The following is a 17,081-nucleotide window of genomic DNA, read 5'->3' as shown; positions in this document are numbered from 1 at the left end:
GAACTTTAGCTAGGCACCGTTTGATTCGGATATAAATAAGAACTAGTTATTAACAGGAATAGTTATAAGTATGTGGATAAGAAAAATAGCGTTTGAATAAAAATAGGGTTGTTCTCGAAGATAAGAAAAATAGTGTTTGAATAGATAATATAGAATAAGAAAAATAGTGGGTTAACTATATATAGAAAATGGAAGAGTTGATGGGAATAGTTATACCAGCTTATTTTAGATATTCAAAAATTACTATTCTCGAAATAAAAAATTAGTGTTTGAGTATAAAGGAGATAAAGGGTTATTCTACCCCTTATCCCCAATCCAAACGGGCCCCTTAGGAGCATATTTAAAAACACACTGTCAAAAACACCAAGTTAGTAAATAATAACCTTCCCCCCTCATTGACCTGGTCAATTGTACCAATAATGCCAATTAACATCCTCTTAGGCCCTGTTTTTCTATTCTTAGCTTTTGTTTCACAGCCACCTCTCTCTCTCTCTCTCTCTCTCTCTCTCTCTCTCTCTCTCTCTCTCTCTCTCTCCTAATTGCATTGTAGCAAATTAAAAAAAAGAAAAAAAAAATTCCAACAAACAGAAAGCTAGAGAAAAAAAAAGGACAAAAGATTGAAATTAAAGAAAGCCCGTCAATGAGCAGCGGCGGCCCCAAGATTCATCCACGAATGGCCGCTGCCGTCTCCTTCATTCTCCTCTCATCTACGCTCCTCCTCCTCCTATCACTGCTGCCGGATCTTCCGACGGCGGCGGCCGCTCCTCCCTCCGACGCGGCAGCCCTCCTCCTCTTCAAGTCCTCCTTCCCCAACGCCGACGCCACCGCCCTCTCCGCCTGGTCGTCCTCCGCCGCCGCCGGCAGCCCTCCCTGCGACCCCTCCTCCCCCTGGCCGGGCCTCGTCTGCTTCCGCGGCATCCTCACCGGCCTCCGCCTCTCCGGCCTCGGCCTCTCCGGCTCCTTCGACCCCGCCGCCCTCGCCCGCTTCCCCGCCCTCCGCTCCATCAGCCTCGCCGGCAACTCCCTCTCCGGCCCCTTCCCCTCCGCCTCCATGTCCCGCCTCTACGCCCTCAAGTCGCTCTACCTCTCCCGCAACTCCCTCTCCGGCCCCCTCCCCACCTCCCTCTTCTCCTCCATGCCCCACCTCAAGAAGCTCTACCTCGACAACAACGCCTTCTCCGGCCCCATCCCCGCCTCCCTCGCCAACGCCACCCGCCTCCTCGAGCTCCGCCTCGACCACAACCGCCTCGACGGGCCCCTCCCGACCACGCTCCCCCCCTCCCTCAAACAGCTCAACGTTTCTTACAACAGCCTCACCGGACCACCCGTGGAACCGTCTCTCGTCGCTCGGTTCAGCGCCTCGGCGTTCCTCGGAAATCCCACCGCTTTGCCGTCGGCGCAGAATGCTACTACTACTACTACTACTACTACTACTACTCATGATGGCAGAAATAATGACAACAACAACAAGGTCGGCGGCGTCGTGATCGCCGTGCTAGCGTTGCTGGCCGTCGCACTCCTGCTGGCGATAATCGTGGCGCGCAACCGCCGCCGCCGCGACCGCGTTTTCGATACTCTCGGCGTCGATACATCCGCCGAGACTGCACAGCTGGAATCCGCTGTCGCTGGCTCCGCTGACGTAAGCCATCAGAAACAACTGCTGCAGCAGCGCGGCTCGTCGACGCAGAAGCGCTCAGGGTCGAGCCGCGGAGGCGGCGGCAATGCAGCAGCGGTGGCAGAGCTGACGATGGTTAATGAAGAGAGAGGTGTCTTTGGCCTTCCGGACCTTATGAAGGCCTCGGCGGAGGTGCTCGGAAACGGCGGCCTTGGCTCCGCGTATAAAGCCGTGATGGCCAGCGGGCTGGCCGTCGCGGTTAAGAGGATGCGTGACATGAATAGAGTCGGCAAGGAAGAGTTCGACGCCGAGATGCATCGGCTCGGGCAGCTCCGGCATCCGAATATCTTAACGCCGTTGGCATACCACTACCGCAAGGAGGAGAAGCTCATAGTTTCCGAGTTTATTCCGAAGGGCAGCCTCCTCTACCTCCTTCATGGTAATTANTACTTTGCCGCCTCATTTGACATAAAAATTTTTTTAGTAAAATAAAATTTAAATAAGAGAGGAGCAAAATATAAATTTTTAAATCACGAAATAGTAAAGTAAAAATATGCTGCTATACCAAAAGGGGAGAGGCGGTTAATTTCAAGTTTACCCTAAAATTTAACTTTATGCATGAGTAAAACGGTACGTCACGCAATATTGTTATTAGTGAATAATATTGTCGTATAAAAAACTATTTTGAAAGATTTGAACTTTAGCTAGGCATCGTTTGGTTCGGATATAAATAAAAACTAGCTATTAACAGGAATAATTACAAGTATGTGAATAAGAAAAATAGCGTTTGAATAAAAATGAGGTTGTTCTCAAGGATAAGAAAAATAGCGTTTGGATAGATAATATAGTATAAGAAAAATAGTGGGTCTATATATAAAAAATGAAGGAGTTGATGGAATAGTTATACCAGCTTATTTTAGATATTCAAAAATTACTATTCTCGAATAAAAAATTAGTGTTTGAGTATAAAGGGGATAAAGGGTTATTCTACCCCTTATCCCCAATCCAAACGGCCCCCTTAGGAGCATATTTAAAAATTCACTGTCAAAAACACCAAGTTAGTAAATAATAACCTTCCCCCCTCATTGACCTGGTCAATTGTACCAATAATGCCAATTAACATCCTCTTAGGCCCTGTTTTTCTATTCTTAGCTTTTGTTTCACAGCCACCTCTCTCTCTCTCTCTCTCTCTCTCTCTCTCTCTCTCTCTCTCTCTCCTAATTGCATTGTAGCAAATTAAAAAAAAGAAAAAAAAAATTCCAACAAACAGAAAGCTAGAGAAAAAAAAGGACAAAAGATTGAAATTAAGAAAGCCCGTCAATGAGCAGCGGCGGCCCCAAGATTCATCCACGAATGGCCGCTGCCGTCTCCGTCATTCTCCTCTCATCTACGCTCCTCCTCCTCCTATCACTGCTGTCGGATCTTCCGACGGCGGCGGCCGCTCCTCCCTCCGACGCGGCAGCCCTCCTCCTCTTCAAGTCCTCCTTCCCCAACGCCGACGCCACCGCCCTCTCCGCCTGGTCGTCCTCCGCCGCCGCCGGCAGCCCTCCCTGCGACCCCTCCTCCCCCTGGCCGGGCCTCGTCTGCTTCCGCGGCATCCTCACCGGCCTCCGCCTCTCCGGCCTCGGCCTCTCCGGCTCCTTCGACCCCGCCGCCCTCGCCCGCTTCCCCGCCCTCCGCTCCATCAGCCTCGCCGGCAACTCCCTCTCCGGCCCCCTCCCCACCTCCCTCTTCTCCTCCATGCCCCACCTCAAGAAGCTCTACCTCGACAACAACGCCTTCTCCGGCCCCATCCCCGCCTCCCTCGCCAACGCCACCCGCCTCCTCGAGCTCCGCCTCGACCACAACCGCCTCGACGGGCCCCTCCCGACCACGCTCCCCCCCTCCCTCAAACAGCTCAACGTTTCTTACAACAGCCTCACCGGACCACCCGTGGAACCGTCTCTCGTCGCTCGGTTCAGCGCCTCGGCGTTTCTCGGAAATCCCACCGCTTTGCCGTCGGCGCAGAATGCCACTACTACTACTACTACTACTCATGATGGCAGAAATAATGACAACAAGGTCGGCGGCGTCGTGATCGCCGTGCTAGCGTTGCTGGCCGTCGCACTCTTGCTGGCGATAATCGTGGCGCGCAACCGCCGCCGCCGCGACCGTGTTTTCGATACTCTCGGCGTCGATACATCAGCCGATACTGCACAGCTGGAATCCGCTGTCGCTGGCTCCGCTGACGTAAGCAATCAGAAACAACTGCTGCAGCAGCGCGGCTCGTCGACGCAGAAGCGCTCAGGGTCGAGCCGCGGCGGCGGCGGCGGTGGCGGAGGCGGCGGCAATGCAGCGGCAGAGCTGACGATGGTTAATGAAGAGAGAGGTGTCTTTGGCCTTCCGGACCTCATGAAGGCCTCGGCGGAGGTGCTCGGAAACGGCGGCCTTGGCTCCGCGTATAAAGCCGTGATGGCCAGCGGGCTGGCCGTCGCGGTTAAGAGGATGCGTGACATGAATAGAGTCGGCAAGGAAGAGTTCGACGCCGAGATGCATCGGCTCGGGCAGCTCCGGCATCCGAATATCTTAACGCCGTTGGCATACCACTACCGCAAGGAGGAGAAGCTCATAGTTTCCGAGTTTATTCCGAAGGGCAGCCTCCTCTACCTCCTTCATGGTAATTAACTAACTAAGCCTACCTTTTTGTCTTCCAAAACTTTGCTAAAACACTGTCATCTATTCATCTTAGAGGGGGCGTTTGATTAGATATACTGCATATAGTTAGAAATATAATAGTTGTAATTAATTATATATATCATATTTGATTGGATGTAATAGAAAGCACTGTAATTATAAATAATTTATTTAGTCGTATGTACTTGAAAAAAAAATTCAAAAAAATTAACATTTTATATATATGATAATAAAATTACCTGAGAACTAGGCTACTATGCTATTAATAGCACCAAGTTATTAGTGCTACCAAGTTTTTGGCCATTGGATTAAGAGATGTGTGGTTAGGATGATGTTGACCCTCTAGAGTTGAGTGGGTGGTTGGTTGAATAGTATGATATAACGGGTGAAAATAATCAAAAGGGTAGATCTAACGGCGGAAAACTTGGTAGCACCAAGTCCTTTGTGCTATTAATAGCATAATAGCCGGACTCGAGAGAACTATATATATATATATATAGCGAGTTAGACTGGTATAGTATCAATAGTACGAAGGCCTACGTCAAGTGTGCTAAAATTTATAAACTATATTGAGGTACTAAAATAATAACTAGTGTTCAGGGGACCGAGGGGCGGATCATAAGGCGCTGAACTGGCCGACGCGGCTGAAGATCGCGCGGGGAATTGCCCGCGCGATGGCGTATCTCCACGCCGAGCTGGCCGACCTGGAAGTCCCCCACGGCAACCTCAAGTCGGGCAACGTCCTCCTCGACGCCGACTTCCAGCCGGCCGTCGCCGACTTCGGCCTCCTCGGCTTAGTCAACCCAGCTCAGGCCCCGCTCGTCATGCTCGCCTACAAGTCCCCGGAAGCCCTGCAGCACCGCAGCCGCGTCTCCGCCAAGTCCGACGTCTACTGCTTCGGCGTCGTGCTCCTCGAGCTCCTCACCGGAAAATTCCCCTCGCAGTACCTGAACAACACCAAGGGCGGCACCGACGTCGTGCAGTGGATGGCGTCGGCGATATCGGAGCGCCGCGAGGCCGAGATGCTGGACGCCGACGTCGCTCAGTCGGCGGCGGCGGCGGCGGCGGGGAGAGCGGAGGCGGCGGTGCGCCTCATGCGGCTCTGCGCGGCGTGCACCGACGCCAGCCCGGAGCAGCGGCCGGAGATGCGGGAGGCCGCCGCGCTCGTCGGGCAGCAAGCCGGCTCCAATGAGCCTCCGGCGGCGGCACCGAGGACAGAATGGTAATTTCACTTATCGGTTTCGCATTTCCGCGCCACTAGTACATTCAAAAATAAGACAAGGTAGAGATTTTTAAATCTTTAATTAATAATATAGTGAAACAAGAATCGATAAAATTTGAAAAAAATATAAAATATTATGTGTATTTTTTGAATGTACAAATAATAGTTCTCTTATTAGAAATTGTCTATTTTTTTTTATTTATTTATTAAGCCATTATCTTCTTCTAACTTGTGTGCATTGCTTTTGTATATTCCGCAGAATGAAATGACAGAAATAGCCTTGCTAACATGGGGGATTTACATTAGTACCAGAGAAAAGGAAAGAGCAAATGGCATGACCGGTGGGTTTGTTAACAATGCAATGTGGTGAGATATGAGTAATCTTTGCATACCAGGGGTTTTCTTTTCTAATCGGAAGATTAAGAGATCCCTCCACCCTCCCTTGTATATGGCATTTTTACACTGTCCATTTCCTTCTTCTTCTTCTTTTTTTCTTTTTATAATTTTTTTTTTTTCTTTTAGGAGGAGATAGTAGTGAACTCTTTTCTTTTATTTTTCTTCGTAATATTTCTCTTAGATTAAGTATAATAACTCATAAATTGCGCTTTGAAATCTGTGAGCCGTGACGACCACTTTAAAAAGGGACTCCAAACTGCTTTATATATTTTTTTATTTTTTACATTTTAATAGTAAACATCACAACATTTTTTTTGTTTTGATTTGAAATCCTTCCCTCAAATGAATTAAATATATTAATAAAATGAGCAATGCTAAAACCTTAGAATTTATTTATCTTATCAATATCTCTTTTCTTAATATGGAAAATCCAAAAGAATTACTTAAACCATAGAATCATGAAATGTAAAATTTATATTTTATAATAGAACATACAGAGCTTTTTCTTTTTGCTATTAAAATAAAAAGTTTCCTCAGCTACCAGCTATTTAGATATTTCAGAGTTTGGCTTCAAATTAATTTCATGCCTACTATACACTCAAATGTTGACACAATTGAAACATTGACCTCCACAAAATAGAACCCAAAGCAAGGAGCTTCCCAGGAGTTGAGTCTCAATCCATCTGTCAGGTGTCACTTTTATTCTATCCAAGAGTTATAATCATTTCCACTAGAATTTAATTTTTTTAAAAAAATTTAGTAGTAAAAAATACCCAGTAATCATTGGACGAAAGCAAAATTAATACACGACAGTACAGTAGATCGAAAGTTTCCCAACAAGACATTGTTAAGTAGCTCTCCACTGAAGTTTTAACCGTTTTGCGTACGTAGAACACCGATAATCTTAATTGTCTGGTAAAAACTGCAAAGGTTCATTACATCAGTACCTATAGGGCATTTCGCTGCATAAAAATACAAATCGATTTGAACTTACAAGTAAAAAAGAAACAAAAGGCAAAATGAAAATGACAAAAAAAGAAGGGGAAAAAAAAAGGAGAAAAGAGTGGGTTATATCTTTACAAAAAGAACCTACCAAATTACACAGAAAACTAAAACCGAGATTCGTCGCAAAGAGATCGTCGGCTAATTGGACCACACATGTATCAACCCATGCTTATTTCCCGTGTAGATCTCGTTCCTGTCCTCGTCGTAGAACAACGCCGTGACGTCTTCCAGGGCTTCTCTTACGGTGCTATGGACCGAAGAACGGCCCCCTTCCCCTCTTCTTCGAGGGCTGATCGTGAGCGTCGGATTGCTGGTGGAGATTTTCGCGATGCATTTCCCCGTCAAAATGTTGCTAATATTGATTGATCCAACAGCTGAAACTGCAGAATGTCAAAAGCGCATTCGTGTTAAAGGATCTTCACAAAGCTATACCATAAATCTACGATGTAAAGAAACAATGATAGGGACCCACACTAAGCTCTAGGCCATTTCTCAAACTTGTTACCAATTATATTAACTTTCGACAATCTCAAACTTGTTCGAACTCACTAGTAACAATGGCTGGATTATTACTTGTCTTCACACGTCGCGAATACCCACAATTAATATAACCACCTAACCAAGTTCTTCAGGGATTTTGTAGAAGTTTTCATAAGCATAGGATGATAGGAATTTTCCAAACAACTTCCCCGGACTAGCGCTTTTTCTCCCAGCTGGTCCGCAAATTTTGATTGCTTGGAACCAAGCAAAAACCAAGAAGGGTGGTGTCAACTAAAAAAGATAAATAAAGTTGGAAGTGGGGGTCTGGCAAGGTTTCCGAGCTAAGTTTATCAGTTTCTGAGGTAAAATGCAATACCCGCTACTGAACTTTTATTTTCAATCCAATGCTGCACAGGATGCTTGAGCACATGATATGAACACCATCATTTAAGACACGAAATGACGAGGGTGCACAGGATTGTATCACTTGAAAGGACTTCGGGCACCTAGTTGCCAAATTTTGAATTTGAAGGAACAAAGAAAAATAGCATGGAAGTTCAAGAACTAGTATCCATAGTGTCTTGCATATCAATGTCTAAAAATATGTGAAATGTATGTATATCCCTGGTATTTTTATAAGTGCCCCTGAAAGCCTTGCTTATTTGCACGTGCCGCTGCTGGGGTATCTACACAAACACTTTTTTTTTTCCATATGTAACTCTGGCAGCAGAGGAATGCAAGTAACTACAATTCTAATGGCACATAAAAAATACCTACTTCACAGGGATATTATGTAGTTCCGTATTATGCGCGCGCGCACACACACACACACACACACACACACACACATATATATATATATATATAATTGGGCTGGAATACTATTGATAGTATTTGGCCCTTTTTGCTATCAAGTTTTTAATCCTTGGATGAGAAATTATAGGGTTAGGATGAAATCAGTCCCTTAGAGTTGAGTGACCCCCCTAGGATTGAGTGGTCCCCACTGGATTATAATATTTAATCCAATAGCTAGAAATGATCAAAGAAATTGATCCAAAGGCTAAAAACTTGATAGCAAGATAGGGCAAATACTATATATATATATATATATAGAGTAGGGCTACTATACTCTTATGAGTATAGAGCCCTTCGTACTCGTAAGTTGTTTTCGATGTTCGGGCTTCCGAATCGACGATCCACACCGTTAAACATGATCTAGAGTATTTGAAACTTCTAGAAAATAAATTTCGTGATTTTTCGAAATCATTATAAAGTCCATCAAGCGGATATAAAATGAACGGTCAAAATCGAACGACGTCCTAAAAATGGATGATCGGATCCTTCAATTTAATATCGGGGTTATTGATCTTTATCCAGGTAATGAAGAGAATTTTCTATCAAAAATTCAAGCTATTCCGATTCTTTTACACCGTTAAACTAGCAAGTATCACATACCGGCCGTTAAAAATTGTTAATTTTGTGAGCTATTGATCGTAAGGTAAATGATATCGAAAAATTATAAAATTTAAATTCTAGAAGTTTTAAATGCTCCAGAAAATGTTTAACGGTATGGATCGTCGATTCAGAAGCTCTATCATCGAAAACGACTTATGAGTACGAAGGCGATCGTACTCATAAGAGTATAGTAGCCGGACTCTATATATATAGAGCTAGTCTTCTATACTATATATAGTACCGGGGCTCCGGTACTATAGTCTCGTTTTCAATCTTAGGGTGTTCAAATCAACGATCCACACTGTTAAAACTGATCTAGAGTATTTAAAGCTTTTAGAAATAAACTTTTACATTTTTTCGACATACTTTACTTTATGATCAAACCATTTCAAAATTGTCAATTTTCAATGGCTACTATGGCGAGTTTGGAGTTTAACGGTGTAGAAGAATCTAAATTTCTTCAAATTTTGATAGAAAATTCTTTAAACTATCTAGATTAAGGTTAGCATTCTTGATCTTGAATTTAAAAGTCCTATGATCAAATTTTAAAGATTATTCAATTTCCACCGTCAATTTTGACATAATTTATTTACTAAGTAAACGATGTCGAAAAAAACTAAAATTTTATTCCTAAGAAATTCATATACCCTAGATCATATTTAACGGTGTGGATCGTTAATTTAAACACCCTAAGATCGAAAACAAGACCATAGTACCGGAGCTCCGGTTCTATAGATAGTATAGTAGCCTAATTCTCTCTCTCTCTCTCTCTCTCTCTCTCTCTCTCTCTCTCTCTCTCTCTATATATATATATATAGAGTCTGGCTACTATACTATTATGAGTATGATCGCCCTCGTACTCATAAGTTGTTTTCGATGATAGAGCTTCCGAATCGACGATCCACACCGTTAAACGTTATCTAGAGCATTTGAAACATCTAGAAATCAAATTTCATAATTTTTCGACATCATTTACCTTACGATCAAAAGCTCACAAAATTGACAATTTTTAACGGCCAGTATGGAATACTTGCTAGTTTAACGGTGCAAAAGAATCCGAATAGGTTGAATTTTTTATAGAAAATTCTATTCACTACCTAGATAAAGATCAATAACTCGATCTTAAATTGAAGGATCCGATCATCCATTTTTAAGACATCGTTCGATTTTGACTGTTCATTTTATGCCGCTTGATGGATTTTATTATGATTTCGAAAATACGAAATTTATTTTCTAGAAGTTTCAAATACTCTAGATCATGTTAACGGGTGGATCGTCGATTCGGAAGCTCATCATCAAAACAACTTATGAGTACGAAGGGCCCAATACTCATAATAGTATAGTAGCCCTACTCTAATATATATATATATATATATATATATATATATATATATATATATATATATATATATATATATATCCAAAGGAAAACAAAATATCTATCTCAAACAAGCAGAGTGTGTCAAATTCACCTTCATCTTCACGCGCTCCTTCAGCTTTGCAGTATGAGATGATCAGATCCTGGTCGCTTGTTATATAGATGTTATTTGTACTACAATCAGGATGCCAAAGCAAATTATCTTCAAAAGAAGTCACGAGCTCCCCGCGGAAATTCCACACCGCGACCGTTCTGTTTCGAAATGTTAAGAAAAGATGGTTCTCGTACAGGAATATAAATGCCGAAGGAGTGGAGAACTCAGTCCTGCTCACCTCAGTCAACTCTGAATTCCTCACCTTTTTTTTGGGTATATAGAGATTGTTAGTAAAACAGAAGTAGATCGTACATATAGATATTTTGCATATTTATATCCTGCACTCATCTATTTACTTATACAGTTTCCATATAGACCCTTGAAAATAGAGTAGCTTAGAGAAAGATACGTTGATTAATCATCCAATTTGTGGGAGTTGGTTTTGTATAAGAACTTTTCAAAGAGGAAAATTTTCCGCAAGTAAAGGCATATATGCAAAACAAAAAAAAAAAAAATTCTAGAGCGCATAAAATTTGTAGAGATATCTATAGATATAGATATAGATACAGAGATAGCGATAATACTCCAAAGAGATACAGGGATCTCTTGGACATCTACCCCAATGAAATTATTTTATCTGCATATATAACCCTCCACAATATAATTTTTTACGCAAGCCCTTCAAAAACTTATTCCATACAATTTAGAAAAATGCACCCATGTAAAACCCTTTTCTGGTAGAGAACCAGCTTCCCTTCATGAATCGGATGACCCTGATTCAACATAAAATATTTTTTGCAAAAGCTGCATTTTGAAGTGGTGAACATAGAAATTTAGTTATTACTGGGGCATATATGTAATAGTTGAATTTGCAGGGACTTTTGTGTGCACGGTCCAAAAAGATCTGGTGTAGAGTTAGGAAAGAGATTAATGGCTAAAAGCTAGAGTTCCATACATCAAGGATCTGGAGGTTTTCATTTTCTTGCTTGACCAGAAGCTTCTCATTGAACTGCTCGATAAAGTCAATCTTTTTGTTACGGTGCAACAAGTGATTGAAAGATTTCAACACTGACCCATCTTCAATCGAGAGTATCTTCAATGGAACATAACTAGGTGATCTATCAAATATTAGCAGCATTATTCCAGGACTGCTCGCCGGCCAAAAGAAAAAGGAAAAAAAAGGTTCAAAAGATGAGGGTTAGGGAAATTTGGAAGAGTCATTTAAGCCAACTCTAGGTTGAAATTACAGCATCAAGAACAGTGGAAGAAATAAAAAAAAGTTAACCTGATTTTTATCTCCTGCACGTTCTTATCAGATATTGCATACAAAAAGGAGTAGTTCTTTAAGTCAAAAACCTTGTAGATGCTGCAAAATATTGAGAAATATAAATTAAATTAACAAAATGAGCTAAATGATGATTAGAACTAGCAGAGCTAAAGTTTGCTCACCCATCCTGGGATGAATAAGTTAGTACTTTTCCATTTACATCGTCAAATTCGACGAAACCAGGCCATTTAAGTGATTCAGTTTCAAAAAGAGGGTATCCAGCATCCAATCTATTCCTCTTGATATACCTGACAAAAATTAATAATAAAATGTCAAAGGCGCATCTCAAACAATTAGTAAGCTAAAGGTTCTGAATGAGCACTCCAATAGCAAGAAAACTATAGATCTTAATCAAAGTTGCTACACAAATACCACAGTAGAGCAGAAACTGAGATATTTAAATACATTGCTGTTAAAGCAAAATAATATAGTTACAATATCCCGGGATTTCAAATTTTTTCTCTTCAAAATCCTAATTTACTACACACATGTGCGCATATGAATATCCATGTACTTCAAAAAAATTTGCCCTCTTGACAAAACTTTCCTATTAAAAATCCAACTGTTTCCCATAACTTGGATTACTTTCCCAACTTCAGATATGAGCATTTTTGGTAAGAAACTGTGCTTCTATAAGGTTTATATATACAAAATTCTGATTTTATTGGAATACAAATGTAAATATATGGTCTTACAAATGTAAATATGTGGTCTTAACAAAATGTAAAGCACCAAAAAGAAAATGAACTTGGGTTCCAAATATGGTTATAAGCCCCTGGCATGTGCCAATCTGCCAAAGGATACTTGGTTGCATATTTCATCTATCTGCTATAAAATGTTTGTGTAAAAATGGCATAGTGAGCAGTGACAAATCAGAGCAACTACATTATACTACAAACTTTAAAGCATAAACAAATATGGATGAAAGAATAAAATTTTGCATAGAGAATTCACTAGCAAAATCAAACTTAACGGATGGATTGAAGTTCTTACTCTATTGGAGTTGTCCTGCACTTTAAAGAACTGAAGTTGTCCGAAGCATAAACTGAGACTGTAATAAGTGAATCATTGTTCTTGTTATAGAAAAGGCTTCTAATCACTTCATCCGGGCTAATATTCAAGAAACATAACCGCTTGTTTGTAGCTGCCAAGAGAAAAAAAAGATACCAATTACAGTGAAAAAAAGGTGCAAGGACACTCAAGTCTCAACTAGAAACACATTCCTAAACTTTGTTTTTTGAAGTCATCCCTCAACTAATATATTGTTTGATCTCACAATAATTTCAAAATATTCCGTTAGAACTCAGAGCATAACAGATTCTGCAATATTCTGAGGGAATATTCTGTAAATTTTCCGACAGAAAGCAAAATGCAGAAGTGATGCCGCAGAATGCTTACTTCGACAAGTTTTTATAGTATTGGTAGGGACATAATGCTTACTTCGACAAAAAGCAGCACATAATCCTGACTGCGCAAGGGCAAAAATAGCATCCTTTGCTGAAACAATCTCAATGATTCTAGATCTTCTTGCAAGAAATTGTAACTGCACAAACAAATGAACACTAGGATCGTAGGTATCGAACTCTTCCTGCATTAAGAAAAGGAAAATAGCACCATTAAAGACCAATCAGTTTAATATACCTATTCGTAAAAGGTAAATAGCAATACCCTTTTCCAAAAGTGATTCGTAAATTACAAGGTGATGTTTTTCACGCTCTCATTCTACCTGTAGAGATTTAAAGACGGTCCATTTTAGATATCCTTCTCTTGCAAGATAGGATTAACAAGGCATGGTTTCGAGCAAGTAAACTTAGCACCCTTTATAAGTAACTTATAATTACTTATTAGTTTAATAGGGAAGAAAAACAAATAAGCCCTCTAAAAACTTTTAATTCAATGTCTACGGAAAAAGAAGCCTGGCATCTACATTATACAAATCTATTAAACTCCATGTAAAACAGCAAATTGTACGACAAATCGTTGGTATGGCTGTGGTAAGTTCCAGGGTAGGGTTTAGGGGAAGGCTCTTCAGTTGTTCAATGTGAGTCCGAGTCAGGAGTTTTCGGGGATAAGGCTAGAGGATGACAAGTTCTCATTTGTTAAAGGAAAAATCTAAGAAAAATTAAAAGGTTGTCGTCACTCCCCCAAAATCTGCTCAAGAAATAAAAACAGATCTGTTTCCCAAGAGAAATTTCAGACGGTTGCTACCCAAGTCCATCTGCCTATGAACCATAAATAGGTCAGCCATTGATCTATCAAATTCTTTTATAGCCTTCTGAGCTTTATGTAAATGTAACCCCATAGTTTGGATAAAAGGGTCTGATATAACAAACAGAATAGAGAAAAACAACTGCACAGGGCCCATTCCTGGGACTTAATCTGTGATTCATCAAAGTATACGGATCTTTACACTAGTCTAATCATTTTTATCCTTCCATCAACTGTAAAAGGGGGCATCTTTAAAAAAACCTGCTCGAAAATACCTATATCAAACTATTACTGATTAATCATAGGTAAGAATGTTGATGACTCGTAGGTAAGAATGTACAGATATTGCATAAAATATAGTGCATACTGTTATAGGTAATGAAATTTCAAAATTTCATTTTACTCCCATATCTATCATAACTTATTTAACTCTTTCAACAAAATATAAGACAACAAAATTGAGTATTCCTTTTACACAACAGCAAAATAGAACTTTTCTGATGGAAATTTGTAATATTCGGACAGACCTTAAAGGTGGCATAATTGTAAATCAAAATAGTAAGAAGTCGAGGCACCTACGTCGAAATGCACCATAATTTAAGTGAAATTCTTTAGCTAGCTAAACAATTTAAGTGATGAATGCTAATTCCTGCCAACCCCTGATTAATCAATCTTTTACATGTATATGTTGCAGGAATATCATTCCTAACACAACAATAAAGCCCTAATGGCCTAATGCCAATACATCATCCAAATGGACCTTGCTAGCCTAATCCAGCCACCAAAATTTTCAGATGAAAACCCAAACCCTAATGTCAATCCCCGCCCCCCAAAATCGTCCCTTCCAATGTAAAATGCCATCAAGAAGCAGAAAAACAAAGCTATGCTACCAAAATTTTTCTCAAAAAAAAAAGAGAAGAAAAACAAGCATAATATCTCAGGATTACGGCGAATTCCGATAATTCGAGAACCCTAACTCCCTAGCATCTCAACCAAAACCCTAATTTCGAGGGAAAAGGAAAGGAGGGGAGACGAGGGAAGGGAGGCGAAGGAAGGTACCTGTAACTGGATGTTGCGGAACCTCTCGGGCGCGTCGGAGGCGGCGATTCGGGCCACGCGCGATCGGCCTCCGATCTCGCGGCAGAAGAGCTTCCTCACGGAGTTGAGGCACCCTCCCTCCCGGCGCTTCCGCCTCCGGGAGGCGGCGCCGCCGCCTACGCCGCCGCTTCCGGAGGCCCCCACGTCCTGGCCCCGCCGCCGCGCCGTCACGCGGAGGCGGGAGCGTAGCAGGGAGCGCTTGTGGCTCTCCATTTCCCCCACAACCCTCCGATGGGAGCGAGAGCGAGAGAGAGTGCGGCGTCAATGGAGAAGGGAGGTTCGTATAAATCTAGGGTTAGGGGGTTAGTGTTAGGGTTAGGGTTTTGGGGATTGCACGGTTGGAGATGAGGTGAGAGAGGAGAGGTGATCGGAAGAAGGAGCTGGTTCGAGACTTCGAGTCGCTCGTCTTCTGAGAAGGACCTTTTCTTGGAAACCCCTCTACTGTAAATCATCTTTGAAATCGGCCTTCAACCTCTCTTTTTAGAGTAAACTTCAAATACCCCCCATGGTTTCGTACTTTTTCACTTTAGTATCCTGTAGTTTAAAGTATATCAAGTTTGTACTCTGTGGTTTCTTTTTTCTCTTTTTATTATCCATTTCACTGATTTTTTTTCGTTAAATCAGTGACAAAGTTAAAATTAAAGGATACTAAAGTGAATATTCGATAAATCTAGATCAGTATTTAAAGTTTTTTATATATAATTTAATAAAATATTAACGAAAAAGCTGTCGAAAAGATAAAAATAAAACCACATAATACTAACTTAATACACTTTAAGCCATAGGACATTCAAGGGAGAAAATGCGAAACTATAAGGGTGGTATTTAAAATTTACTCTTTCGTTTATTAAGATCCTTCCACATCTTTTTTATTTCCATGTTTTCCTTTTCTTTTTTTTTTAACTTAACTCAGTTAAAATTTTCATTAAATTTGAAGAGTTTGTTAGCTATTATCTGTTGATTTGATTATTTGCTAAAATATAATAAAAATTACTAAATTTGATAAAAAGTCAAATTGCATAAAAAATTCACGTATTTTGCCATTTTTTTAGATTTTATATATTAGATCTGAATTTTCAATTTCTGACCAAAATATCCTCTTCGTCTCTCTTTGCGCTTCTCTTTCCTACCTGACTCACACCTTTATATCTTTATTCTTTTTTCTTTCTTCTTTCTTTCTCGTTCGTTCTTTTTTTTTTCTTCTTTTTTTCTCATTCGTTTTTCTCTCTTTCCTCTTCGTCTCCCTTATTCTTTTTTTCTTTCTTTTTTTCTCTCGTTCGTTTTTCTACTTCATCTTCGTCTCCCAGATTCTTTTTTTCTTTCTTTTATTTCTTTCGTTCATTTTTCCACTTCATCTTCGGCTCCCTTTTTCTCATCGTCCCTCCTTTTTCTTCTCCCGCTTCCTCCCCCTTCCTTTCTCTCCTATCTAGTCCACACATTCGCTGCAGTGGAGGGCATGATCATGAATAGTGACAAGAACACCGCAAAATCTGAGAAGGACAGGAAGGGAGAATCTATTCTTTTCTACATTAAAGGAGGGTTTGGGGGGTCCTAAGGTGACACGTGTCACCCCCAAACCCTCCTTTACTCTCCCCTCTCTCTCTCTCTCTCTCTCTATATATATATATATAATTTTTAATTTTTATATCAAAATTTAAAATTTTCATACTTTCAAATTTTAAAGTTTTAAATTTTATATTTTATATTTTAAATTCTAAATTTCAATTTTAACTTATAATATTTATTTCCAATTTTGTAACTTCAAAATTTAAAATTTTAAATCTCTAAACTCTATGATTTAATTAATTTAATTTTATTAATAATACGCGTAATAAATTGCATAATAAAATCTAACATGATAGATTTAATTTAAATCACGTAAAATATTGTTGTATAAAAAATTACATAATTTTAAATTTCAAGTGAAAAATTTAAAAAATATACTGACAATTTCTTCTACAAATTTATTTCCTTCTATCTATTGATTTTTTAAAAATTATTTTGAAGATTTATCTCTTTATAAAATAAAGTGATGTATAAATTACTTGCACATATACCAATTTTAATGACTTTTATTTAAATAGATTTAACTATTACATCTTTTTTATATAACTTTTATTTAATTAATAA

At 40.3% G+C, this 17,081-nt stretch overlaps 3 protein-coding genes across 3 annotated transcripts; 2 read left to right on the top strand and 1 right to left on the bottom strand.

Annotated features, from left to right (window-relative positions):
• On the top strand, nt 596-2,107 carry LOC109718489 (pollen receptor-like kinase 3). Its single transcript, XM_020244743.1, has one exon. It carries the CDS (start codon nt 641-643, stop codon nt 2,105-2,107), a length of 1,467 nt encoding a protein of 488 aa, XP_020100332.1. The 5' UTR covers nt 596-640.
• On the top strand, nt 2,895-5,988 carry LOC109718175 (pollen receptor-like kinase 3). Its single transcript, XM_020244218.1, has 3 exons — nt 2,895-4,271; nt 4,889-5,510; nt 5,770-5,988. Coding segments are annotated over exons 1-3 (1,959 nt in total). The 5' UTR covers nt 2,895-2,935; the 3' UTR covers nt 5,771-5,988.
• On the bottom strand, nt 6,772-15,413 carry LOC109718705. The gene is made up of 8 exons (XM_020245078.1): nt 14,913-15,413; nt 13,086-13,233; nt 12,639-12,789; nt 11,768-11,893; nt 11,604-11,684; nt 11,274-11,466; nt 10,319-10,580; nt 6,772-7,291 (listed from the first exon to the last, which is right to left on the bottom strand). The coding sequence occupies exons 1-8, from the start codon at nt 15,162-15,164 to the stop codon at nt 7,050-7,052; spliced, it is 1,455 nt and encodes a 484-aa protein (XP_020100667.1). The 5' UTR covers nt 15,165-15,413; the 3' UTR covers nt 6,772-7,049.

The sequence above is a fragment of the Ananas comosus genome, linkage group 12, assembly GCF_001540865.1.
Source record: "Ananas comosus cultivar F153 linkage group 12, ASM154086v1, whole genome shotgun sequence".
Lineage (NCBI taxonomy): Eukaryota > Viridiplantae > Streptophyta > Magnoliopsida > Poales > Bromeliaceae > Ananas > Ananas comosus.
The sequence above is the reverse complement of the archived record's forward strand: the minus strand, read 5'-3'. Positions and strand labels throughout refer to the sequence as shown.

Coding starts and splice junctions, on each gene's coding strand:
- LOC109718175 (XM_020244218.1), top strand. CDS start 2,936: ATGAGCAGCGGCGGCCCCAAGATTCATCCACGAATGGCCGCTGCCGTC. Junction 4,272..4,888: donor CCTCCTCTACCTCCTTCATG/GTAATTAACTAA, acceptor ACTAGTGTTCAG/GGGACCGAGGGGCGGATCAT.
- LOC109718705 (XM_020245078.1), bottom strand. CDS start 15,164: ATGGAGAGCCACAAGCGCTCCCTGCTACGCTCCCGCCTCCGCGTGACG. Junction 11,685..11,767: donor ACTTATTCATCCCAGGATGG/GTGAGCAAACTT, acceptor AATATTTTGCAG/CATCTACAAGGTTTTTGACT. Junction 7,292..10,318: donor AGGAGCGCGTGAAGATGAAG/GTGAATTTGACA, acceptor GACATTCTGCAG/TTTCAGCTGTTGGATCAATC.